Source organism: Cibotium barometz, chromosome 4, assembly GCF_041138505.1.
Source record: "Cibotium barometz isolate CiBa-2024 chromosome 4, ASM4113850v1, whole genome shotgun sequence".
NCBI lineage: Eukaryota > Viridiplantae > Streptophyta > Polypodiopsida > Cyatheales > Cibotiaceae > Cibotium > Cibotium barometz.
Genome location: NC_141049.1, coordinates 46863120 through 46890532, shown reverse-complemented (window position 1 = coordinate 46890532; position 27413 = coordinate 46863120). Strand labels below are relative to the sequence as shown.

The 27413-nt window shown below is 39.7% G+C and overlaps 1 protein-coding gene across 1 annotated transcript; it reads left to right on the top strand.

Moving 5' to 3' along the window:
• Positions 1-14742: 14742 nt before the first annotated feature.
• On the top strand, positions 14743-16760 carry LOC147639324 (mitogen-activated protein kinase kinase kinase 20-like). Its single transcript, XM_086783196.1, has one exon. The coding sequence runs from the start codon at positions 15034-15036 to the stop codon at positions 16261-16263; it is 1230 nt and encodes a 409-aa protein (XP_086639322.1). The 5' UTR covers positions 14743-15033; the 3' UTR covers positions 16264-16760.
• Positions 16761-27413: the final 10653 nt, after the last annotated feature.

Below are 27413 nucleotides of genomic sequence, written 5' to 3'. Positions count from 1 at the left end.
CTACTTCTGCTATTGTAACTGCTCTGGCTGCTGCAGATTGGGGCGGAACTCTTTCTCTTTGGTTACCCCAGTTCTGGGAGGGAGTTCTGAGATTACTCTGAACAGAGGCAAATGGCTGAGCTGGATCCTGGGATTGCCCTGATTTTGATGAGATGGACCCTGATTTGACTGATACGAAGGGGCTGGTCTCTGCATTTTGGGTCCTTGACTTCCTTGTCCTCTTGACATGGCAGGAGTTGGGCAGTCTTTAAGCTGGTGACCGAAACCCTGACATCCAAAACATATGTTCTCACTTCTAAGCTCATCCCTCTGAGTCCTTGAAAAAGGTGGGGCTCCTGAGAAAGTGTTCTGAGGGAAGGGTCTTCCTTCACTTATGAAACTACCAGCATCTTGATTCTGATTTGGGCCTTGCTGCCTCTTTGGGGGAGGAAAGCTTGAAGCACTTCCCGGGGTTTGGAACCTTTTAAAGTTTGAGGGTGCAAGCTTTGGCGGGACCTTGACAACAAATGCCTTGGCAAAGTCCTTTGCCATTTTGACAGCTTCCGCCACCATTGAGACTGGTTTGGCATTTTCCAGGAAAGTGTCCAATGGCTCGTTCATTCCTCAAATGAATCTAGCCATCAGCTGCTCTTCATCCAAAAGTGGAGAATATTTGAGGAGAAGGGCAAATGCCTGATGGTATTCTTCAATTGTCCGGCTATCCTGCTTCAATTCCAAGAACTCATTCATTTTGGTTTCCAGGAAGCCCAGAGGACAGAACCTCTTCCTGAGGTAAGCTTTAAGATCTGACCAGGTCTGGGTATTTCGGTCGAGACGGTTTGTCTCGCAATGGTTCCTCCATGCATCCTTGGCCGTTTCCACAATTTTTAATCTGGCGAGAGCCATCTTGCTCCTCTCATTATAACCGGTTACATCAAAGTACTCTTCCATTTCCTCAATCCACTTTTCCACTGTTTCTCCTAACTGTTCTCCTTCTCCCTTGAATGGACTAGGTTGGGATTAGTGCAAGGCTTTACGAACGTTCGGATCTAACTCTTCATCATCGGTAAGAGGATCCGGCTACCCAGCATGGGCCGCGCGCCTCATGAGGTACATGGCAGAGGGTTAGAGAGAGAACAAAGCTCTTAGAGAGCAAGTGAAGTACACAACTGAATGATGTGACTGTTATTATTTTTTCAATGAAGCACATTCATCTTATAGGTTACAAAGGCTACCTCAATGACATCACTACTTATGTCCTAACACACAAATATCTAAATATTATTGATACCCCTCTAAGAGGTAGTTCACATACAAACACACTACCTCACTCATAAGAGAGGGATCACATAGATAAGACCTAGATTCCCAACATACATAAAGGGAAAGTACTCTCCTACAACAACATACAAAATGGTTGGTCTATAGTGTGAACCCGACTATATGAGATGGCATTAAAACTATGCCACAACTCTCGTACTACAAAGTGGCTGTCACATAGCCTATCATCCAATGGTGGCATATCGACCATAGTCTCACCAACCATGCTAGTGGCATAAGTGCGAAAGTTGTCACCCAGACAGGTCATCAATGTCTTCCATAGCACTAGTTGAGCTCGATATCTCAACACTCCCCCTCGAGCTCCAAGTAAGCTTCTAAACATGTGGCACTTCTATGTGCCCAATGCCTTTTTAAAGATGTCAACCAAGTAAGCTCCTAAACATGTGGCACTTCTATGTGCCCAATGCCTTTTTAAAGATGTCAACCACCTGATCCTCTATGCTGACATATACTAGATCTACATCACTTGTTGCTAAAACCTTCTCCCTCACATAGTGATAGTGCACCTCAATGTGCTTCATTCCAGCATGGTATACTAGGTTACTAGCCAATTGTATGCTGCTCATGTTGTCACAATAAATGACAACCACCCTATCCACGGGCTTACCCATATTAGCAAACAAGTAGCTTCTGAACCAAGCTATCTCATAAGCTGCCATAGCAGCACCCCTGTACTCTGCCTCTATACTCAACAAGGCAATTGTTGGCTGTTTCGTACTGCTCTAACTCACAACAACACTCCCAAATGAGAACATAAAACCACTAGTAGATCTCTTGTCTACAACACTACAAGCCCAATCAGCATCTGTGTACCCATGTAGCTATATCTGTATACTAGTCTCATGGAAAAGTCCATAATCAACTATGGACTTTATGTACCTGAGAATCTGTCTAGCCGCATCCAATTGTGGCTTCCTAGGGGCTTGCATAAACTGACTCACAATTCTAACAGCATAACTCAAGTATGGCCTAGTAATGGTCATGTAGATCAAGCTACCCACTATGCACCTGTATGTAGTGGGGTCCTCTAAAAGCTCACCTGTATCTGCGAAAAGCTTTGTGTTATGCTCCAGTGGAACTGAAACAGGCTTACAGCCTATCATACCATACTTGGACAGCATGTCCACGCTATATTGCCTCTGCAATAACAAAATGCCATGAGGTGATCTCACCACCTCTATGCTCACCCAAATCCTTCATCTCAAACTTTTGCTTCAAAAGCCTCATGACATCATGTATGTCAACATCACTATCACCAGTGATAATCAAGTCATCCACATAGATGAATAATAGCATGATCCCTCTATCTGTTTTTTTCACATAAAGTGAAAATTTTGCATTGGATATCTAAAATCCAATGGTAACAAGATACTCCCCGATCTTGTTTGACCATGCTCTAGGTGCCTTCTTCAAGCCATACAAGGCTTAATGAAGAAGGGTATCACATGATCCCCTTCCTTTACATCTTCCACCCCTTTACATTCCCTAGTGAAGAGGGGTATCATATATTTTTGGTAGAATGGATTCCTTGATTTTCTATAATTTTTAGGAAATTTTTCTAATTTTTTAGAAATTTTTAGAGCATTTTTATGGTTAAAATGTATTTTTTATACATTTTTGTGGGTTTTTCATAGATAATCTATCCATTTTCTGCCAATTTTCTTGTGAAATGTAGTAGGGGCAGCATGTTGATGCATGAAATGCTCTCCCGTGTGTGTGGGATCCTCTTCGTCTCTCAAATTTGAATTTCTCTTCTATTTTCCTCCCGCTCGCCCGTGAGAGCGCCTCTTAAGGCACAATTTTATTAAACACTAATCATAATTAATTTTTTAATTATGATTAAGCTTGGTTTAATTAAATTCTTTAATCAAAAGATTAATCAAGTATTAATCCTCTTATTAACAGAGAAGAGATGGGGTGGAGAGAGAGGAGTTTATTGGAGAAGGAGAGAGGAGAGCGGAGAGAGAGATCCTCTTCTCTCCCCCTCTGTAAATCGCGCACACTGCGCGGGGGGCCGGGGGGGAGGGGCTACGCAGCAGCCATCAGGCGAAAAAATGCCCCCCCCCTCCCCTTAGAAATTTTTTTTATAAGCTTTTATACAAAGCTTAATTGAGTTTTATTTAAACTTTTTTTAAATTTAAAAAAGTTTTTTTAAATTTACAAAAAAGTTTTTGAAACTTTTTCAAAAAAGCCTGAAAATTATGAGAAAATATGGGATTTGAGAAAAATATTCTCTGGATTTTTTTGAAATTATTTTCTTGAAATCTCTTGGCTTTTTGCATTCCTGGGAAACCTTTTGGCTTTCTGAATTCTGGAAAATCTTTTGACCTTTCGGATTTCGAAAACTTCTGACCTTTCACGTTTTGATTTTTTTTGTCTTTTCATTTTCCCAAAACTGTTGGCTTTCCGTATTCCGAGAAAACCATTGGAATTCTGAAATTTTTTGACCATTCGTATTCTAATGCGTTCGGGGTAAATTAAAATTTTTTAAAAATTCCTAAAAATTAGTGAAAATTAGACAAAGGTTATTTTAAATTTCTAGAAAATGTGGGGTTGGTGATTGGCATGTGGTGTGTACATTCAAGCACCTGTGACCATTCAAATTCCTTTAAAAATATATTTTTTGACCCAAAAATTTAGAAAATCCATTAAAATTATAAAATTTCATTGAATTTGAGAATTGTCGGGTGGAATTGGAAATTTCGTGAACGATAGGATTCTCAGGAAAAATTAGGAATTTTTCTAGAAATTATTTTTAAAAATCCTAAAAATTGGTATTTTTTAAAATATCAATGGTATTTTGGCAAACTAACTTGCTAAAAATTTTCTAGAAAAATATAGGTTTGGAATGCCATAAGATAGGTTTGGTGGATTTAAAAATTATCGTATTTTAAGGCCCTATAAAATTAGGAAAAAATCATGATAATTTTTTTTCTCGAGAATTTAATATTTTCGAGGGTTATTTAATGTTGAAGTACGTTTTCTCTTGCTAACATTAGATAGATGCGGGTTATTCGCATATTATTAATACGATTATACCTCATATTATTAGTAGATATTTTTATTTGGATTAATTCTAAACGATGTTTTCATGATTTTTTACCATTGTTTAGCTATTCTTTTTGGACATGTTCCTTAAGTTTTTCAATGATGGCTATAATCTGTATTTAAAGTGTATCTCACCTTTGACACTTTTCCATGATAATTTATTTTACACTTTTTCAAGTGTGGTCTATGCTTAATTTTCTAAGCCTAAGGCAAATTCTATCATGGGTTGATTGATCTGTATGTTTTGGTGGAATTTATTGGATGTTTTCCAAGTTTTATTTGGACTCATGTACTGCCTAGATCACTTCTGTCTAGGGGTTTTTTAATGAGTGCTACATACATGTGTTTCACTTGCTTACTTTGGAGTTTTGCTTGAACGACACCACATTCATATACTCCGGATTGATGAGTTGGCCACTAATTTTAATGCTTCTTTTGGCATGATTAATGTCCATTAGATGGCATGCATTGATTTTTATGATCAACTATGGTTTTTATGGATTTGAGGAGCTTTTATGCTTTTATCCATGGTTTTATAAGGATCTTTTGATCTTTTGGATAATATCATGTGCTTTGAAGGTAGCATTTGCCTTTGTTTTTTGCACGTAATTTTGGACTATGTTCCTTGTACTCTTGTACATATTCCAACTCGGATACCTAGTTGCTTATGTATCTAGGTGAGTTATTTTTCTACCCTAACTTTATTGTTTATTGGGTAGTTATCATTAGAAAGGCACCAATAATTCAAAATTCTTTTCTAATGATGTACTCGGAAAGAGTTATTCCTTGATGTGGTCTCAGGAATATAGAGACAGATTTTAGTATGTGAAAGTCTAGGATAAGGCCATCTTATTCCTTTTATATAGGATTTTATTCATATTTCCTAGACGGCATACTAGGGAGTTTCAAATTAATAAGGTATGTATGGGTGGTATCATGGTGGTATGGGATGCTAGCGATCCCTCATATATATTATCTTATGGGATAATTTAGGCTCAGGATTTGTTGCTTTGCTTACATCACTTAGCATGTTGACCTAAACATTCAAAGACAATCTCATTTTCTGAATTCATTTAAAGTTATTGTGTGGGCATTCTCTAGATAAACTTCTTTTATCTATAGCCTGCATGTATTGATGAGTGTAATCTCTTCCGCATTTTCACTTGTTGAAATCTCTTTCTTTAAAGTTCAACGAGTTTATCTTGTTGTGTTCGGATAAGGAAATTTAGATTCTTCCTTTGTTGGCATTTCTTTCTCTAGTTCCATCCTTTAGGTGATTTATACAGTCAACCTGATGGTTTACGGATGAACATATGTGACTCATCAAGACGTTGATGACTCTCTATTGTTGATATGGGTAACTCGGGATGCCAATAATTCCATGAGCAGATGTGGAGTACATCGGGCCACCGATGAATATCTGGTTCCTACTCTTATAATGCCATGTTTTCCTACTTTATTCCGAATGGTTTACAAAAACGAGGAAACTAAGTATGAATTCCTTTGATCATCCGTAGTCTGATGGGCAAACAGAGCGTATGAATCAGATTGTAGAGGATATGCTTCGTACATATGTCTCTGGAAAAGCATCAAATTGGGAAAAATATCTTCCAATGATGGAATTTGCCTATAACAGTTTTAAACATACGACTATTGGTTTTAGTCCGTTCATGCTTATGTATGGGTATCAACCCAGGGTACCTATTGATGTCGGTCTTACGGACATTGAGCTTGATGCATGGAGGGATTTCTTGCGTGATATGCAAGAAATGCTGATCGAAGCTCGGGATTCTATCAGGAGTGCTCAAGATAGGGCATGATTTTATGCTGATAGAGGACGCTCATCTCGGTCTTTTGAACCAGGAGCGTTGGTTTATTTAAAAGATATTGTGGTCCATTTCGAGTTATACATCGGATCGGTGCACGGTTGCGTATGAACTAAAACTACCTCCAATTGTTAGAGTTCATCTAGTCTTTCATATCGATAGATTGAAAGGGAAACTGGGTGGTGAGGATAACACAGTTACTCCTCAAGAACTTGTTGAAGTCAAAGAATTATCCTATGTTCCACATGAACCTGATAAGGTACTTGAATTCAGGGAAAGGAAACTTTCTAGTTAACTAATCCCTGAGGAGGTTAAAATTAGGTGGAAAGATAGGGAAATAGAGGTTTCGACTTGGGAGTCGGTTGAGATTGTTCTGCGTAGTTCTCCTTCTTTTCACTGCAAGAGTGCAATGTTTTGAGAGAGGGGAAGTATGTTATATGCACATTATGTGTGCATATACTAGGAGGCTAACCCACATTAGGCTTGTGAGCATGGGAACAAGTTCTAGTGGAGCATGTGTTAGGACTAACCTTAAGGGTTAAGGTTAGGGTCAGGCATCCAAGGGTCACACATGGGAGATGGAGAGTCAAGAGTCACTTAAGGGCCCTCCTATATAATAGGGGCATAGGGCACACTCAAGGGAGGCTTAGGCTATGGTCTCTTAATGTTATCTTGAGGCTAGGTTATGTTATGTTCTCTTGTATAGAGGATCATAGCTACTCACCTACCATTTCACACTATAGCTACATGCTATTGGATTGGAGTTGTACCTCTTGATGGTATGGGACATCAAGGTAAAGGTATAATGTACTTCATTATAATTCATGTGTACGTCCTTTGGGCTTTATCACCTTTTGCAACCAAGCGACATTGATTTTTGAAGTCTTCCACAAAATATCCTTGAGGATTAAACCTCACTTGTAGACCTTGCTCAACCATCTATCCAACAGAAACCAGGTTCTTTGTAATATTTGGAACGTGAAGTACATCTGCCAAGTACTTTATTTTGCCATCCTGCATAGACAATGGCACTTTACCAACATACGCAATGGGATGCGTAGTATCATTACCTGTTTTTACATAGCCTGGTTTTTCCATTTTTTGCATGTCTCTAAACCACTCATCATGACTGGTCATGTGGTTAGAGACACCAGAATCCACATACCATGTATCTTGAGATCCTGACACATCTCTTGTTATGAAACTTAGCATGTGTTGCATCACAAACAGCTGCTCACTTTTGTCATCACCTCCCTGTTTACTAGATGATACATAGTTGCCTTGCTGCAACTTCCCACTTTTAATGTCATTCTACTTTTTATAGAAGTCCTTTTGCCATGTGCCCTGGTTTGCCACAATAATAGCACTCTATGCTATTTGCATTTTGATTTCTTTGCCAACCACCTCGGCCTCTTTGGCTCCCCCTACCTCTAGATTGGCCTCTTCCACCTGTGTATGATTGCTGTTGTGAATCATTGGATTGTTGCCAGAATTCTGATTTCCTTGTTGGCCACCACCTTGGCCCGCCCGACCCCTCACCTAGTGACTTTTCCTCTATTATCAGCATGAACACCAAGTCCTAAAAGTTGGGAATATTCTCCCTCACTGCATTGGAGGTCTTGAATGGCTTGTACTCTTTGCCAAGCCCATTCAAACAGACACTCACCAAATCATCATCTTCCATCGATACATTAATGGACCCAAGGAATTCAACAATGCCTTTGATCTTTAAAGCATACTCATTGATAGACATGCTTTTCTTTTCCACAGTATGCAGGTCTTGCTTTAGCTGTAATTTCCTTGTCGGAGTGAGTTAGAGGGGACGAAGAGGTGAAGAGGTCTAGGGAGGGAGTGAGTTAGAGTGGAAGGAGAGGTCAAGACATGATATGTGGAAGCATAGACATGGATATGGAAGAGAGAAAGAGAGAGAGAGAGAGATTCAATAGACATAAGGAAGTAACATTGTAAGAACTCAAGTGATACTTGTTACTTTATAAGAATAAAATATAACCCAAGACCTTGCTTTTATAGGCACAAGGGTGCCCTTATTTTTAATATCTTAATAAGAGGTGGTTCACATCTCTTATTAAAAGATGAAATATAACCCAAGACCTTGCTTTTGTAGGCACTAGGGTGCCCTTATCTTTAATCTCTTAATAAGATATGGTTCACACCTAATATGTTCAAACCAAGACTTAATAAACTTTCACACACCACTCAGACTCTACTTATTCCAACACCCCCCTCCTCGGAGTGAAGGTGGTGAGCCTGTAAAAGAAGCAACCAACCTCTAACTCTATCACATCACTGCTGCACAGAGAGGCAACCTAGCCATGTGTACCTCCTCCCATGTCATGCTACTCCCTCAATCAACTTATGATCAAAGCTAAGATTATTTCTTAGTCACCCCTCTTGACTCCTAATTGGGATAAGAATACATATTTGCCTTTTATAGCATCAAGCCATTACATGTCCTCTAGAAAACATCCAAAATTTTTAAATTTTGGGGGACAACCCAAGAAAAGAACCCTTGACTCATAAATAGATAAGATCTAGAAGTTGAGGAAGAATCCCCCCTTGATGTTGTGAAGATCCTTTGCGAAACTAGATTCTTAGCCTTTTAGGCTCATGGCCAGGGCAGAGTACCCAAAAGTGGATGTGTACGGTGAAGAAGTGAGTGTCGATTCATATGCCTTGAGATAGGCATTAATGCTGAAAGATCCAATAGCTCCATGGAAGAAGCATAGGATTTGACCTTGTGGTGGTCTTAGCATCATAAGTTGAAGCACGTGTTGGTGCATCCTGTGCCCATGCCTCCTCTTTCAAGGAAGAAAAATACTTTAAAAGAAAGATTGATCCATCAAACATCTTAACAGAGTCATCTGACAGTTAATGCACATGATGTTGATGAAGTAGATGAAAAAATTACTAATGAAAACACACATGTTACCTTTGTATGCCTTCATGCTATAGATTAGTGTAGAGGCCCCTTGTTGATGATTACTTTGAGAAAAATGTTGGTTGTATGTTGGTTATAGTATGGGATACTTCATGGGAAGAAAACGTAGATCAAAGAGCTATTATATGAGGAAATAATGTTGATTATAACTGGTTACAACATATGAAAAAAATGCACCATATGTGGCTAACAAGAGGTGGATATAAGGCGGGCTGCATAAGCATGAGAAGATGGTTGATTGTGGGCTACATGGGCTGATAGGTGGCTAAGAAGAGGAAGCTATATGGGTGAGAAAACATAGCACATAAGGTGGTTTATGGGCTATGTATGAGCATCAGTTCTAAAAAGGCATGGAAGATGGTTGTGTGAGATTCTAAAAGAGGAGATAAACGAAGCTCATGAAGGCTAGTCACAGCAACCAACCAAGAAAATGCATAGAAAGGGGTGCTACATAGCAAGTAGAGAGAACCTAAAATGTAAGTATGAAGGACAACATATGGTGGGTAATAGGTCCTAAAAATGTAGCATGTAAAGGGAGAAAGAAACACATTATATGAAGGGGGTGGCTTATGAAGAGAAAAACACCTAGATTCTCATGGAAGGATAAAAACATAAAAACCCTAAGCACATAAGGGGATAATGTGAAGGATGGCGATACCATGTTGGAAACATGGCAGCTAGGTCCAGGAGGGAGTGACTGAGAGTGGAAAGGAGAGCAGAGAGAGAGAGAGAGAGGTGCAATAGACATAAGGAAGCAGAACTCAAGTGATACTCATTACTTTGGCAAGAATGAAATACAACCCAAGACCTTGATTTTATAGGCACCAGGGTGCCCTTATCTTTAATCTCTTAATAAGAGGTGGTTCACACCTAATGTGTGATTCTAACATAAACTAGGCTCACGTAGCCTATCCAGGAAACGTACATCTAGAAATTGGGCCTACAAGGTTGGTGTACACATAGTTATACTTTAATTCCCCAATAATTATAAAGAACAAGAATTTTCCTTAAAATTATAGCTCTAGTATAGATCTTATGAGGGGAAAATCCTCAAAGAACATGAGTAGGTATGTCCATACAAGGTAATAATAACTGGTCTTTACAATGTTAGGTAGGTATACCTACATCTAGCTTCACGTCTCCATCCTCACGTCTGTAGGCTCATGTGTACAGACTCATGGCTCATGTGTAGAAGCTCATGTCTTATATGTTCATACTCATGGTTCATGTGTCCAAGATTGTGTTTACAATCCCACGTGTCCACGCTCACAATTTTTTTGCACAAGACTATGTACTCGTGTCTTTTACGCGGAGTTATGGGCTCATGTCCCCAACTTGAGATCTATTTGGCTCGATTTTTTATGTTTTTGAGATTTTTTGGACTTGATGGGAGGTGATTAATAGTCCAAAATCTAGTTGTCATGCATGCAATTAAGTGCATTTTGATTGTTTTTTAATGGATTTGCATGCTTCTAAGCTACCAATTGAAACAATGCATGAATAAAATATGAAAAATAATGAAATGGATGAACCCAAGTAACTATTCCACTCTAATCCGCCCTAATAGAGCTTAATGTTAATGTTTTAAGAGTGAATTCCACTCTTAATCATAATTGCTAAATGATTCTTTGGATCAATGCGATGAAATCTAAGATGCTTGTGCTCCAATTTCATGTAAATCACTAATGAAATCAATGTTTTTCCCTTTCAATAGATGAAACTAGAATTTCCCTAATGTAAATAAACTTCAAATCAATATCAAACACAGTAACTAAACACATCCAATGACTCTAAAACCATATGTTTTTTGAATTCTAACCTCTTAATCAAGATTGGGACACTAATAGCTTAGAATGAATGGATGGATGGAGCTAAGCCCTAATCTAGTCCCCGCATGTAGTGGTGCCAAATATTTTCAAGTCAAGAGCTTACCTTAGCCTTGCCTAAAGCATGTGTCGTTGGCTCTTACCTTCAAGGATCCCACAAATGCAGCTTCCCTATGTGAGTGTGCTAGCTCATCCATCATGTCCTCACTCCATTGTGACACCTGTCGATGGGGTGAAGGAAGAGATCTCTATGCCTAGATGGAAGCAACAAGATATGATCATTTCCAATGGTTCTCTCTCATAATTATTATTTCTCATAGTGTGAATGGTTTAATGTCCAATCCGTAATTTTGGTGTTGGTTTATGTGCCAACACCCTAGCCATTATAATTTACCCTATGATGGGTCCCTTTAGTAGACCTGAGAAAAATAATTTCATAAAGAAAGACATAATTTAGAACCATCATTTTCTTGTGGGAGGGGTAACCATGGGCCTATGACAAGGTGAAATAGAGCTGACAAGGTAAAATGGAGCTTTATTCTCGATTGTATGAAAGATATTAGATTTGGTCCTTATTTTATTAATATGGATTTCACTCTTTCTCGAGGGAGCTTACCCATGAGTACAATTTAACTCATAGTGATGGGAAATCAACTCATAGTGAATTGATCCATCTGACAAGACTTTCTCCTTTTGTTTGTACTTGGTTCACCTAGGTGGTTGGTCTTCATGATAGAACACAAAAAGCTCTTACTCCTAGATTTCCCATCAAATGCCTAGTTAATGAATTATTTGTAAATGCTACCAACTTCACTATAAGAATACAAGCTCTGATATTATAGATTTTAGAGATGTTTTAATGTTCAGCAGGTTCCTTGGGCCACTCAACTAAGGGATAACATTCTTGTTTCTTCAAAACCAGGGATGTATCGAGATAAAGGTGAAGTATATAGTTATAGGTATTTATATGGGGTTTAACATTGTAATGAAGTAATTTTGGGATGCACATGCACATGGGGCATGGGCCTAGGCACATGGGGCTTAGGGATATATATATATATAGACTAGCCTTAGGCCCAAGATCTTCCTATGGCTACAAATTTTTCACCACATATGCAATTTTTATCCACCTTGAAGGTGATTTTTATCTGCTCGTAGAGGTGATACCTTCGAGGAAGCACCATGTGGGGTTTGGCTTAGGGATATAATTTACACATGTGGGAAAATGGAACTTGGGATATAAAAGGCACATGTCTTGTGTATTTAGTACTTGATTACCGTTTATGACCTTTTGACACATTATACATTGTACCTTTCTTGGAGCTTATGGCCCAAGCTTTCATGGCTTCCTTCATGAGGAACCCATTTGGCTACTCTAGGTATTGAGGAGAAACATGTGTGAACTCCAGCCATTGAGTCTAGTCATGAGGACTCCAACCAATAAGCTATATTCTGTCACTAGATCTCTTTGTTGCATTGGTATTAGAGCTTTGCCTAGATCCCCCCTTTATTGCATTGGTATCATAGCTTTGCCTAGATCCCTTTCTTGCAAATTTCCACTTGAATAAATGTGGTACTTGGCCATGGAACAATTCATAACGGAAGTGAATGAATATGTGGAAGGGTAATCGGTTGAACTTGGCTTCCTTGGAATGGCCTTAAATATTACCTCATAACTCCTTCACCTTAATCAAAAAGGTTAAATAGAATGGGAAGAAAACATGCAAAGGGCATTCAGTTAATGAACATTGGAAAGTGAGGGGAGTAAATAGGTGGGCTTGGAACATGAAGAGTAACCCATTGAAAACACTCACGTGTGAAACCTCTAAGGCTAACACCAATTTCTCAAAAAATAGAAGAATATCAAATATTTTTTATTACTTTGTTATTGAACTTTCTTTTATAGTTGTGTTGTTACATGATGCAAAATTTAACTTGATTTTATTTATATGACACTCTCATCGTTATTAATTTTGTAAAGATTAATATTGTAACATGCAAAAATAGGGAGCTAGAGAGAGTAGACGCATGTGTGCATTTAGTGCTCAGTTTTAAATGAAGGATGTTATTGAACATGTTTGCTCACCTTTTGCAAGATGACATCATATCTTGTATCAAGATGAGAGTAAAGGCCCACACTCAGTTTTTTATTACTTTGTTATTGAACTTTCTTTTATAGTTGTGTTATTACATGTGATGAAGCATTAAAATTTGATTTAATTTAGATGACACTCTCATCGTTATTAATTTTGTCAAGATTAATATTGCAACATACAAAAATAGGGAGCTAGAGAGGGTAGATTCATGTGTGCATTTAGTGCTTAGTTTTAAATGAAGGATGTTATTGAACACATTTGCTCACCTTTTGCAAGATGAAATCATATCTTACATCAAGATGAGAGTAAAGGTCCAATGCTAAGTTTTTACATCCATGACTTAAGTTTGGTACGTGGAGAAAGGTGTTGTCAATAACAAAGATTGCTAGGATTCAAGTACCATATGGATCATGTGAGATGCTCTTAGATTTTATGAAAAGTTATTGACCTCTCAAAGTCATGTTTTTAAAGGTGTCACCTTTGCCTTGGGAAGATGATTTTTTATGGCAACAAGATTGTTTCACATCATTCTACTCTATTTTTATGTATTTAAAAAGTAGTATTAAAAACCTCCCAGTGTGATTAGCTTGTGTTCCTTACTATGATTGTAATTTCTTCTTGAATGAGCTTAGCTGTCATATACGAGCATGGTTGTAATGTCTTCTTGAATGAGCTTAGTTGTCATGTAATGAGCATGTATACCCTACTCATTACTAGTAGAAACATTCAATCCAACCAAATTATTAATGTCTTACATCAACATGCCTTATAACTAGAATATCCAAATTCTCAATTTCTCAACCAAGGGCATGTTTCCATGCATGTATGTGTTACTCCACATATTCCAACTAGTTGGAATATGGGGAGTAACTAGTTGGTTGGGATTTTAAAACCCAAGTTTTTTGAATTTGTGTTCCTATGGGCATCTTGGAAGTAAGGTAAAATAATGTAACGTCTATATGATTTTATTTTAAGGCTAAAAAGGCATTAAATATGAGTTAGACTCTACATTATATAGGCTTATATAAGCTAAATATGACCTAGACTCTACATTATTACATCTTGGAGGAGGTTAAAGTAATGTAGACCGGCTGTTTGATTTGATTTTAGGGCTGAAAAGGCATGTATATAGGCTAAAGGTCATGGTTGCCAAGTTGCTACTTCAATTCCTAGCTACCTAGCATTTTGTCTTGGGACACAATTAGTACATGCATGGAAATAGGCCCCAATTTTTCCAATATGAATTGATTTAATGTATGGGTATTTTTTCTAGCATTGTATCACATTTCTCACATGTTACTAAGAAATTTGAAGGTATGGTCTTGACTCCTTTCAACAAGTTCATCTTATGAGTCATGACTCATGAATGGTCATTGGTGTGCATTCTTTTGTTTTGTGAGTTGTGAGAGAGGAGGGTAAACTTCAAAGACGGAAAACTCACTACCTATCCCAGTATTGGCAATAGGGCTTTCAATCTGAAGGCCTACCCTAACTTTGAATTGGAAGGCTGTAAGCTAGGTTGACCTTCAAAAAATATATGTTTATAGGTTAAATTTAGAGGAATTTTTAAAATAGTGGACTTATGTGGCCCTTTTGGAACCCTATTTTCTATTTTCTAAGATACCTTCTCTAGAAGGTTTGGAGGGCACCGTCGGGCGGCGAGTCACAACTCTCACAACCGAATCAAATTGAGAAAATCAACGCGATTGGGTAACAAAAGCGGCGACCATTGTCCGATTTCGCGTACCGGCGAATGGCCATTGTGCCGGCTTGCCCGGCCTTCCACAAAAGCATCCGCAATTCAACGTGTCGACGCCTCATTGCTCGCAGATTCTGGTAAATAGCCGGCCCTGCCCTGGACCTCCCACTCCACGTGGACGCCAGTGAAAGACTCCGAAAGGTTGCCAACCGCGCATAAATAAACCGCTCGCAGCAGAATTCTCCATGTTCCTCCCACCATGTCTCTGCCCCGCTCCACCTCTTCGGAGCCCTCCATTCGACACTGGCTTCGAAGCTCCCCTTTAGGCTCTGGCTCTTTCGGTCACGTCTCCCTCGCCGTTAACCTCGACGACGGCGCCCTCTTTGCAGTCAAGTCCACCCCTTGCTCTTCCCCTGCCCCTTCTTCCTCCTCTTCTGCAGAGCTCTTGGCCTTAGAGAATGAACTCACCATCCTCCAGGGCCTCCGCTCTCCTACCATCCTCCGCTGCTTCGGGGCCGATTACTCCACAGAAAACGGTTCCCCCGTTGCCCGCAACCTCTTCCTGGAGTATATGGACGGCGGCAGTCTCGCCGACCTCCTCAAGAAATCGGGCGGCAAACTGGATGAACGCCGCGTCCAGCACTACACCCGCGCAATTCTAGAGGGCTTGAATTTCCTTCACCAGAATGGGATCGTCCACTGCGACATCAAGGGCCAGAACATCTTGACTGGATCGTCCGGTGTGAAGATTGCTGATTTTGGGGCTGCTCAAAGAGCGGACGCACCCTCGCAAGCTGTGGGCGGACCTTTTAGGGGTACCCCTCTCTGGATGGCTCCTGAGGTTGTCCAAGCTGCGGAGCAAGGACCCCCTTCAGACATCTGGTCCCTGGGATGCACTGTGGTGGAGATGCTTCAAGGCAGGCCACCATGGGGAAACATCACCAATCTGGCAGCTCTTCTATTCAAGGTTGGGTGCTCACAGGAAAATCCACCATTGCCAGAGTCTATCTCTGCAGAGGCTAGGGATTTCTTGCATCAATGCCTGCACAGGGATCCAAAGGCTAGATGGACAGCTGCCGAGCTTCTCCAGCATCCTTTCGTTTGCAGATTGGAAACAGTGGATGATGACAAATGCGATCAACCATCTCCCAGAAGCACTCTTGACTTCCTTCACAGTGACAGCGATTGGGAAGATGACTCTATGGGCTCTATGCCCATTCTCTCTTTACCACGCATGGCTTCTAAGCAGCAATCAATGGCCACTGGATCGCCTTGTCCTTCGCCCACAACGACAGCAGCAACGCCAAGGCATGTAAGCGTCCCAGATGCTAGTAATTGGGTCACAGTGAAACGTGCAGATGGTTGGTCTAAAGATAGGCAAGTGCCCTTCATGGAGGCGTTAGGAGCCGGGAAGATCCGATTGAGAAAAGGCTGCGAGGTGAGCGTGGACTCTGCAGCATTTTTAAGGAACAGAAAGGTTGTGGGGTGAATTGGGGAGGTTCACGTAAATGGAGATGAGTGAAAAATCAGCAAGCAAATGAGCTTCACAGAACTACGGCTGGGCTGTCGGAGAGGTGTGTATCTCCAATGGCGCCCAGGCACAAGCCTGAGCGCCCAATTCAAATGAGAGAGGTGCCTGCTCAATCAAGAGTGCAGGTCTTTGGAGTGTCAATACAACTCTCTTTATGCATTAAAAAAAGAGTGCAGGTCTACGCTCTGTTCAGCCCCGGCGTGTCCGTGGAACCTTCTTCCGCGTTTCGATTCGGAAGAGAGTTCTTCTGTATTTTGGTGTACAGGTTTTTGAATGCAAACATTGAGGTTTTCCTAGTTCTCCTCGTGATTTTTTTTTCCCTTAAAAAAAAGAAAAGAAAATTTACCCCAAAAAAAAAGCTTTTTCAAGAAGCTTAACTTATATCAAAATGTCAAAGTTTCATGCAAATCAATTAACTGTTCATGATCCAAATCAATTAACTGCTGGTTTGCTTGTATTTTTGCACTTATTTTTTTGTCATAAGCTGGTTTGCCACTTATTTTTTTGTGATAAGCTCAACGTTGATTGTATTTTTGTACTTATTTTTTGTGATAAGCTCAAAAAAATGTTTTTTTTCAACCCTAAAAAATAAAGGCAATGCTTAGGCTCAATTGGGATTTGGACTTGAAAATCATTAAAAATAGTACACATGCCAGGATTTATAACTAAAATGTGTAAATTTCAACTTTTAAAATTTCGAATTCCAACCAAGATTTCTAAATTTCAGTTGGGAAAATTAAACTACAAATCGGGTTATATGAGCACTGAGCTCAACATTGATTATATGTTTATAAGTTTCTAGTAATCGAGGATAGCAAGTGTTCAAAGAAAACCATTGCCTTACAATGTACTTGCATATTTTTGGGGTTTACCTGAAAGCTTTAGATTTTCATTTTTTTCAAAACCTAAAATTTATATAAGAGAACTCACTATGATGAAGTGCTTTTTTTTGGAAAATATATATAATATTATGTAAGGGCTATCACATCACGACCATCCTTTCATCTCTCAAAAGTTACCCATATACATCTGATGATTTCAAAACCAGACATACTACACAGTATTCAATCTTCATTCATCCATTTATATATTTTTTCCCACATCCTATGATGAAGTGTTTTTTTTATAAGACTGTTTGATCAATAATAGGATTTATACAAGGTTATGTACATTATAGAAGGTGAGTAAATGTACATTATTAAAGGTAACCGTGCTTTCGTAAAGAGATTTTATGCTATACAAACTTAAATTCCGTGTTTGAGATTGGTTTACCACCTTCAATTGTTTTTAGTTGGATCTTAATCCCTTTAAGCTATCAATTTTGTCTCCTTACACTCATAAATGTAAGCTTTGTATCTTTAATTTCTCATTTAGCTTCTTAAGTTTTAACATAAGTAAAGGCTATATGTTGAGAATTTACTATCAAAAAATGATGTATAAAAAACATATTTTTAAGTTACAAAATTTAAAAATGGGGATATTATGTGTTAGATCACCGTAGCACCACTACGGGTGCTACCACAGGAGGGGACGGCCTCTGGCCTCTGGCCTCTGGCTCACCACCCAGCCACAGAGGAAGAATGAGGATTGCCCCTCATCCCCCAGGCTATATAGTGTGTGGCCTGCCGTCCACACTAGCCTGGCCGCCCATGACTCCGCATGGGCGACCTCTCCCACTGAGCCCCGGATGGCCATGTCCTCGGCGCTCCGACCGAGGCGTTGACGCTAAAGCCCCTGTCTGGCCATCCAGTCTGCCGTCGGTACAGGCGTTACAGCCTACGTGACATTACTCCCCCCTTAAGAAGAGTTTTCATCCTCGAAAACAAACTGGGGAAACCTCTTGGAAATTGCACTACGGTGTTCCCAAGTAGCTGCCTCCTCATCACTGTCTGTCCATTTAACCAGTACCTCCTGGTACACTTTATGTCGGGTTTGTCTGTCATGATACTCTAGAATCTTTTCAGGTTCATGTGGTATCTTTGGTGGCTCTATCAAGTCCACCAAAATCTCTGGAGATACTGTGTTTACTGACATGGAAGACAGGATGGACTTGAGAACTCTCCGGTAACTCAAGTTTATATGCTACGTCCCCAATCTTCTTAAGGATTTTAAAAGGACCACAATATCTCAGAGAAAGTTTATCACACTTTCCCGTTTTCATGGTTTCTGACTGCCCAGGAACCTTGAGGAATACAAAGTCAGCTTTTGCAAAGGTCACCTTTCTACGTCCTTTATAAGCATAAGTTTTAGCGCGATCCTGAGCGCTACGAATGCTCTCACGTGCGGCTCTGAGCATATCATTCATATCTTCAAGGAAATCCTTGACAGATTGAATCTTCTCCTTTTCTAGGCCTATAGCCATCGGAGATCTCGGCTGGAATCCATACATTAACATGAATGGTGTAAATCCAGTCGTCGCTGAGTGTTTGGAGTTGTTATAGGCAAACTCCAATAAGGGCAAGTACTCTTCCCAATTAGATTGCTTCTTACTAACATAAGAACGCAACATATCCTCTAGAATTTGGTTAACCCTTTCAGTTTGACCATCAGACTCCGGATGATCCGCAGTACTCATACTCAGAGCAGTATCCAACTTTTTGAAGACTTCCCCCGAAAAATGACTGTTGAACTTTCTATCTCTATCCGACACTATATCTGCGGGCAGGCCATATAGCTTGTAGAGATGTTCAATAAAGAGTTTTGCCAGCTCTGGCGTTTTAACAGTTTTCTTTGTGGCGATAAACTTTGCCATTTTAGTTAACCTGTCCACTACCACCCACACGGAGTCATTCCCTCGACTCGTCTTGGGTAAACCGGTAATGAAATCCATGGAAATGCTTTCCCATTTCCCTTGAGGAATCTCCAGTGGATGGAGTAGTCCTCCAACCTTAAGACGTTCGTGTTTATTGACCTGGCACTTATTGCATTTCAGCACATAAGTCTGGACGTCCTTAAACAAACTAGGCCAATAAAACTGTCTTTTTACTAGTGCATAGGTCTTCTGAATCCTGGGATGACCTGCACTTAGACTATCATGACTTTCTTTAAGAATTTGGGCCCGAAAGTCACCAATAGTTGGTACACATACTCTACCCTTGTAGAGTAAGTACCCGTCGTCAATGGAGTAATTAGCATATTTCTCCCCCCGACGAAGTTTATCACCCCCCTTTGAAGCGTGGCAGTCAAAGGTGATGAATGGCCTACGTTAGAGCTCTCCGGCTCCAAACTATTCCCAGAAGACACGGCTAGTCTCTCCGGACTAACTCTTGCTTCCCTTCCCGTTGCACCTTCGGCCAGTCTCTCCGGACTAGCAATCCGTGCCAACGAGGGATGTGGTCGCGTCTGTGAAGAAGTGCGTACGCGTACAGCACGCCAGACCTCTGAAAAGATGGATCGTGCTCACATAAACCACGTAGTGACTCCAAGAAATCATTCTTGAAGACTGTCAAACTAAGTTCATTAATCTGTGGCATGCGACTAAGTGCATCTGCCACCACGTTATACTTACCTTTCTGGTAACGTATCTGAAGGTCAAACTCCTGTAGAATCTCTGCCCACCGAGATTTTCTACCCTTCAGTTCACTTTGACTTGAAAGCCATTTCAAACTTTCATGGTCCGTCCGGACCTCAAAAGAAGCACCATATAAATTTTTTCAGTGCATGAACTATTGCTAGTAACTCTTGCTCGTAAGCCGAGTAGTTACGCTGCGCACTATCTAACTTTTTACTCTCAAATGCAATTGGGCGTCTCCTTTGCATAAGTACGGCCCCAATGGCCTCATTACTAGTGTCTGTTTCCAAGACAAACGGCTCATTTGGATCGACAATAGTCAAAACAGGTACAGCTGCTATACGGTCACCTTGAGCTTATCAAAGCTCTTCTCTGTTGGGCTTCTCCCCAACTAATGTTTTTAGTTTTTGACCGTAACTGGTCAGTCAACGGGACTGCGATCTTCGCGTAGTCCTTCATATACTATCGGGAGAACCCCAACATGCCAAGAAAAATCTGCAGTTCCTCGAGATTCTTCGGCACTGGCCATTTAAAAATAGCCTCTACTTTTTCTGGCTCCATCCGCGTACCATCGGCGGATATAATATGACCAAGGTAGTGAATTTTTGTTTCAAAAAATTCACATTTGCTCTTCTTTGCAAATAGTTTGTGCTCTCGCAACAACTCAAACACTAGACGCAAATTCTCTATGTGTTCTTTCTGTGTCTTACTGTACACAAGAATATCATCTAGGAAAACTACTACGAATTTTCCCAGATATGGACGTAAAATGCTGTCCATCAGCGTCATAAACGTCGCTGGAGCATTGGTTAGCCCAAAAGGCATAACCAAAAACTCAAAATGCCCGAAACAGGTCCTAAATGCTGTCTTCGCAACATCTTCTGCTTTAATTCTAACCTGATGATACCCTGATCTCAGGTCTACTTTTGTAAAGTATCTCGATCCATAGAGTTGATCAAACAACTCATCCATGCGTGGCATCGGATACTTGTTCTTAATCGTTATCTGATTAAGAGCCCTATAGTCTATGCACATTCGCATAGATCCATCTTTCTTCTTTACCAGAAGAATAGGTGATGCCCACGGACTTGAACTAGGCCGAATGAAGCCTTTGTTCAGATATTTCGTCAATTGTTTTTCCACCTCCTGTGCCTCGGAGTGGCTTAATCTATAAGCAGGTTTGCTTATAGGTTTTGATCCTGGCATAACTTCGATGCCATGGTCTACTTCTCTAGATGGTGGTAAGCCATCCGGCAAATCATCGGGAAAAACATCCTGAAATTCCTCTGGTAAATTCATTAAAGTATCTATGTACTTTTTCTTTAATGTGTCTTTCACCTTGGATTTTTTCTTGTTTGAATCGCATGCATGCCAAACAGGGTTTTCAAATAGTGGGTCTCATCCAAGGCTATTTTGTTTTCCTTGTTTGTCTACGCAAACATCATTTACAGTTTCATCTACGGAAACAAAATTTAAAAGAGGGTAACAAGCATATACCTCTGCTATCTGACCTCTGCGGACCACTCTGCACAGCTCCATGGAGGAAATAAGTGGTATGGCGGGGACAATACGGTCGCCCTGCAGTAGGGTAATGACTCTACCTCCATGCTCAAAACGTAGCGTATTATGTGGGTAACTCAATGTTAGATCACCGTAGCACCACTACGGGTGCTACCACAAGAGGGGACGGCCTCTGGCTGACCACCCAGCCATAGAGGAAGAATGAGGATTGCCCCTCATCCCCCAGGCTATATAGTGTGTGGCTTGGCCTACCGTCCACACTAGCCTGGCCGCCCATGACTCCGCATGGGCGTCCTCTCTCCCACTGAACCCCGGATGGCCACGTCCTCGACGCTCCGACCTAGGCGTTGACGCTAAAGCCCCCGTCTAGCCATCCGGTCTGTCGCCGTCGATCATAGGCATTACAACCTACGTGACATTATGTTTAAAAAGTTGTCAACATGAAGGTTTTGAGATTTTCAAAATTGAAGCTTTTTGGATTGGTTTGCAGAAAACATTTTATGTAAATGTTGACACCACCCTTTGTTTCTATGAAAAGATGTAATTTAGTAATCCAATCCAGAGAGAGAGAGAGAGAGAGAGAGAGAGAGAGAGAGAGAGAGAGCGAGAGAGAGAGAGAGAGAGAGGTGGCATGGATGACATGTAACGGACTAAAGTAGGAGAAAATATTTATTGCTATATATATAATTTATTAAAAGTTGAAAGTTTTTTATTGAAATTCATGTCCAAGAGAATTTATTTAGTCATTGTATGTAAATATCTAAACCTCTAATGTCTACAAATTCATGTCCAAGAGAATTTATTTAGTCATTGTATGTAAATATCTAAACCTCTAATGTCTACAAATTTTATGTCCTTGCAATCTATAAAATAAAGAGGTTTGTGCGACACTTGGGTAGGAATAAATGTCAAACCACATGGGGTTCATAACTATTTCTCTCATACTAAGGTATTCGAGCTCACCAAGGTCCAACACACATGTGTTACTAGCAACATAGCCACAATCCAACAAAGATATGTTACTAGTAACAATGTCACTTGCTAGAGAACTAGGCAAGTCAGTCGTAACCTTTTTGTTTAACTTTCTTGTTTTTCTTATTAATCAAAGAAAAAGGAGGTGCTTTAACTTGTATGTTATTTTAGAGAGAGAGAGAGAGAGAGAGAGAGAGAGAGAGAGAGAGAGAGAGAGAGAGAGATGGTTTGTCCCATCACTTAAATTGAAATTTGGCCACGAACGTAGAAAGCGCTTACATTGGCTCTTCACCCACATCATGATGTGAGATATGATATCATCTTGCAAATGTTGAGGAAAGGTGTACTTGAACTCCAATTTGGTTCAATATGAAGCCCTTCAAAATCAATGCTCACTCTTTCCAATGTCCACGAGCTATTTTCACATGTGACCATTGCTTTTAGTTATTACAAGTAAATTGTCATCTCAATTAAGTTCAAGTTGATGTTTCATCCTATAATGACACATTCTTGAAAATCAAGCACAAAGATATTATTAATCAAAGTTTTATAAACTATATGGATCTCATGATATGGTCTAGATTCCTCTACCTTGAAGATAAAAAAAGTTATTGACGATGTGAAAGTGTCAAGTATAGTTGTTGTGACGATTTGAAAGTGTCAGGTGTATAGTTGTTGAAAGTGTCAAGTATAGTTGTTGAAGATTTGAAAGTGTCAAGTGAGAAAATCTTTATCATGGAATGGAGCCCTTAAAATTTTCTTTGAATCACTCCTTTTTTTTTTATAATTGTTTTATAAAAATGTCACTATAGTTTCGATGGTGATTATAAGAGTGTGCAAAAGGCATGACAATGTGAAGTAAGAACTCTGGAAATAAGAAAAACATGGACAAGAACAAGAACTTGCAGAATCATAGCACACTTTGACCTTGTCTTTATTTTATAAGGATAATTTTTTGTGTAATATAGTTAGGGAGGCTTTAGACCTGTCATTTTTTTTTTTGTGTAATATTGTTAGGGAGGCTTTTGACCTATCTTTTACCTATCATCATATTAAGAAGTTATGTGCGACTAGATAAGAGATTTGATGTAGTGTCAAAAAAATCCATCCTTTTATGTGATTTTCATGGTTCAAATTGAGAAAAACCGACTATAATTTTGCCTAGCCTTGAGTTTAAAGATTCAAATTTTTGAAGTTTCAATAAAAATCGGTTGGGCTTGAAGGTCATCCTTTTTCCTTTTTTCACTGGTTAGAAAAAAAGTTTATTTTTGACACTGATTTGATGTAGCATGGGATGTTAAAATTTAAATACAACCAGTGCCCTAGATAGCTTTCAATGCATAACTAATGAGGCCTTTTTGTAATAGTTTTAGAGGTAAGGTTGTCCTAGACATGGTCGCATGGGGTGTCGTTGTGTCTAAAGGTGGTTGATATGCGTCTGCTTAGAATTCACCACTCATCTACTACCATCTCTTAATATTCCTTTGTCCTTAGGATGTGTGAATTGCGTATAGTATCCATTTGGTTATCGTCAATCCGAGTTGTGTTTATTATGGAAGGGTTAGCAACATCAATAAAGTAGTTAAGATGAACTAACCCTATAAAATTTTATTATCTTCAATCTTTTTAAGAATAAATATCCACCGATGGTGGCACGATTAAGATGAACTAACCCCATAAAATTTTAATGTCTTCAATCTTTTTAAGAATAAATATCCACCGATGGTGGCACGATTAAGATGAACTAACCCTATAAAATTTTAATATCTTCAATCTTTTTAAGAATAAATATCCACCGATAGTGGCAAGCTTGTTGAGCCGATGGTATATATCCAACAACAAGAATAATATCCACTCCTCTTCATGCCATTTGTACATAATATGTTGGCAAGATAGTGGTTGATGCAAAAGATAAAAAGCTTTATGTATCTCTTTTCCTTTTTTATGTATCTTTTTTCCTTTTTAATATAACTCGTGAGCTTCCCCCCCCCCCACCCCCAAAAAAAAGAGAGAAGGAAAGCGGTTAATTTAATGAGCGATGGGTTTTAAAAAAAGGACAACCGAGCAAATTGCGCTAAAATAAAAAACGGATAGCGATTGGGCAGGTGGGCCGCCGGTAACCCATCAGTAAACATCAGCGTTTGTAAACGAGGACTGGCCACCCGCCGCCGGTCAAGCTGGCGCAACGGCCGGCCCCGACCCTACGCCAGGCGGTGCGCCTCCCACTACCCGTTTTTAGCGAATCTAAACTTCTTTTACCTGCAAAGTTGGGGGATATTCCTTTTTCCAACGTGGCGCCTTCTTCTGCGCATGATGCTGCTTCGAACTTTTTGATTTTTATTTCCGCTCATAAAATTCAACTGGCCACTTAAATTCAATCTCGTGGCCACTCTTTGTACAACGTGGAAGGTGCTCCTTACAACGTGTCAAAAAATAATAATTTTCACCGCTCATTGTTGTAATTTTGCTAGTCTTGAATTTAAAAATTCAAATTTTAGTTATAAAACCCATTAACCTATGCATTCTTTTCAATAAAAGTCGGTTGATTATCCCTTCTTCCATTAGTTATAAAACCCATTAACCTATGCATTCTTTTCAATAAAAGTCGGTTGATCATCCCTTCTTCCATTAATTTTTTTTAAATTTCTGACGCTAATCATTGAGTGCATATTTGGAATTTTGTTCTAAAGAAAAGAGTGTACATTTGGGTAATGCCCACCGTCACCTACCCTTTTCCTCTCAAACTCATAGCTCACCCACCCCTTCTTTGCCAACCCAACCCCTCACCTCACCTCATTACCTCAATTATGTGCACCTACAAAAGAGAGAAAGAGCCCATAATATGCACATGTAGTCATAATATGCACATTGTAGTTATAATATGCACATTGCAGTCTTGACTAAAAGTGCATGTTGAGACAAATAATTGAAGAGCCCATTGTCCACACACAAAGAGGTTGGGGGAAGAGGCGAGGCCCATTACAACCCCTTCCTACTTGGAACCCCTCTTCTTATGGCTTGAAGTTTCGAAAAGATTCACTTAATTGTAAAAGGTGTGGGAAGGAAGACATCGGGGGGACCTCTTCACCTTATGTGGGAAGGAAATGAAAGACTCTCTTTAAGGAAGGTGCCTTTACTCCAACACTAGGTTTTCTTTGCTTTCAAAAAGATTTGACATGTCAAGCAAGTAATCTATGTCTAATGACCTTAAAAGCACCAAGTTATTAAAAATAAGAAAATGCGAGTACTCCCCTTCATTTCCAACTATATTTCATTGAGCTTGTTAGCCACTTGTGGTAGTAATAGCTTGTTGATCTTATTATGGAAATGCTACACGTATTCGGAGCATCTAGTTTTCATCATGAAGTTGATGAGACAATTCGTCCCTCTCTCTCTCTCTCTCTCTCTCTCTCTCTCTCTCTCTCTCTACTTCAAGGGTTCTTGGCATAATTGCCACTACATTAAACCAATCTTCTTCTTCTTCTTCTTCTTCTTCCTCTCTCTCTCTCTCTCTCTCTCTCTCTCTCTCTCTCATACACGTGACACATGGCACACTTATCTTATCAGCTATAAGGAGTGTTCGCACACCTGATCAAGTGTTCACACACACATATACATGAATAAGGCTACACACATATACATATAGGCTAGAGACACACATACATACAAACACATAACCCTTTGGGGGCAACACACACACACACACACACACACACACACACAAGTGGATACACATGTGAACACATAAACATGGTTACATACATGAAGCTCTGAATACCCAACAAACCCCCCTTTAGAGCAAAGGTGATATGACTGAGAAAACCTTCAATTAGTTCTAGATGATCTCTGGACTATACCATGTCTCCAACTTAGTCATGTTTTGCAAAGAGGTGAATATAAGAATGGCTTAGAGGCTCAAGCAAGCATCATAGGCTTACGTATAAGCATGCCTCAGAGACTCCATGTGTTATGAGGACTAAATTCATGGAATATATATTCCCACATTTTCTATTATTTATGGATTGAAGTTAATCCATGGATTATATATTCCTAGGTTTCCCACTTTTATGAATTCGCTTAGATGGGTTTAGACAAATGACGACTGACCATCGGCTTCCTATCACCGCCGGTCAAGCTGGCACAAACGGCCGGCTCCGACCTACTCTAGGCGGTGCACCTCCCACTACCCGTTTTTGGCGAATCTAAACTTCTTTTACTTGCAAAGTTAGGGAATATTCCTTTTCCAACGTGGCATCTTCTTGTGCACATGATGTTGCCGAACTTTTTGATTTTTATTTCCGCTCATAAAATTCAACTGGCCACTTAAAATCAATCTCCTCTCCACTCATGGCCACTCTTTGAACAATGTGGAAAGAGCTCCTTACAACGTGTCAAGAAAAAATACCGTCCTTTCGTGTAATTTTCACCGCTCCAAGCCTCCAATTGTTGTAATCTTGAATTTAAAAATTTAAAAATTAGTTATAAAACCCATTAACCTATGCATTCTTTTTGATAAAAAATCCCTTTTTTATTAGAGATTTTTTATATTTCTAACACTAATCATTGAAAGCATATTTGGAATTAAAAAAAGAAGAAGAAAAGAGTCTAGGTATATTTTGGTGATGCACACCATCCACCTACCCTTTTCCTCTTAACCCCATCCAACTCATAGCTCACCCACTCCTTTTCAACCCTTCCTTGCCAACCCAACCTAGCCAAATCCCCTCACCTCATTACCTCAATTATGTGCACCTACAAAAGAGAGAAAGAACCCATAATATGCACATTGTACCCATAATATGCACATTGTAGTCATAATATGCACATTGTAGTTATAATATGCACATTGTAGTCATAATATGCACACTGTAGTCTTGACTAAAAGTGCATGTTGAGAAAAATAATTGAAGAGCCCATTGTACACACATGAAGAGGTTGGGGGGAAGAGGAGAGGCCCATTACAACCCCTTCCTACTTGGAATGGTTGGGGTAGTTGTTGGAGGGAGGACCACTCCTCTTCCTATGGCATGAAGTTTTGAAAAGATTCATTTGATTGTAAAAGGTGTGGGAAGGAAGACATGGGGGGACCTCTTGACCTTACGTG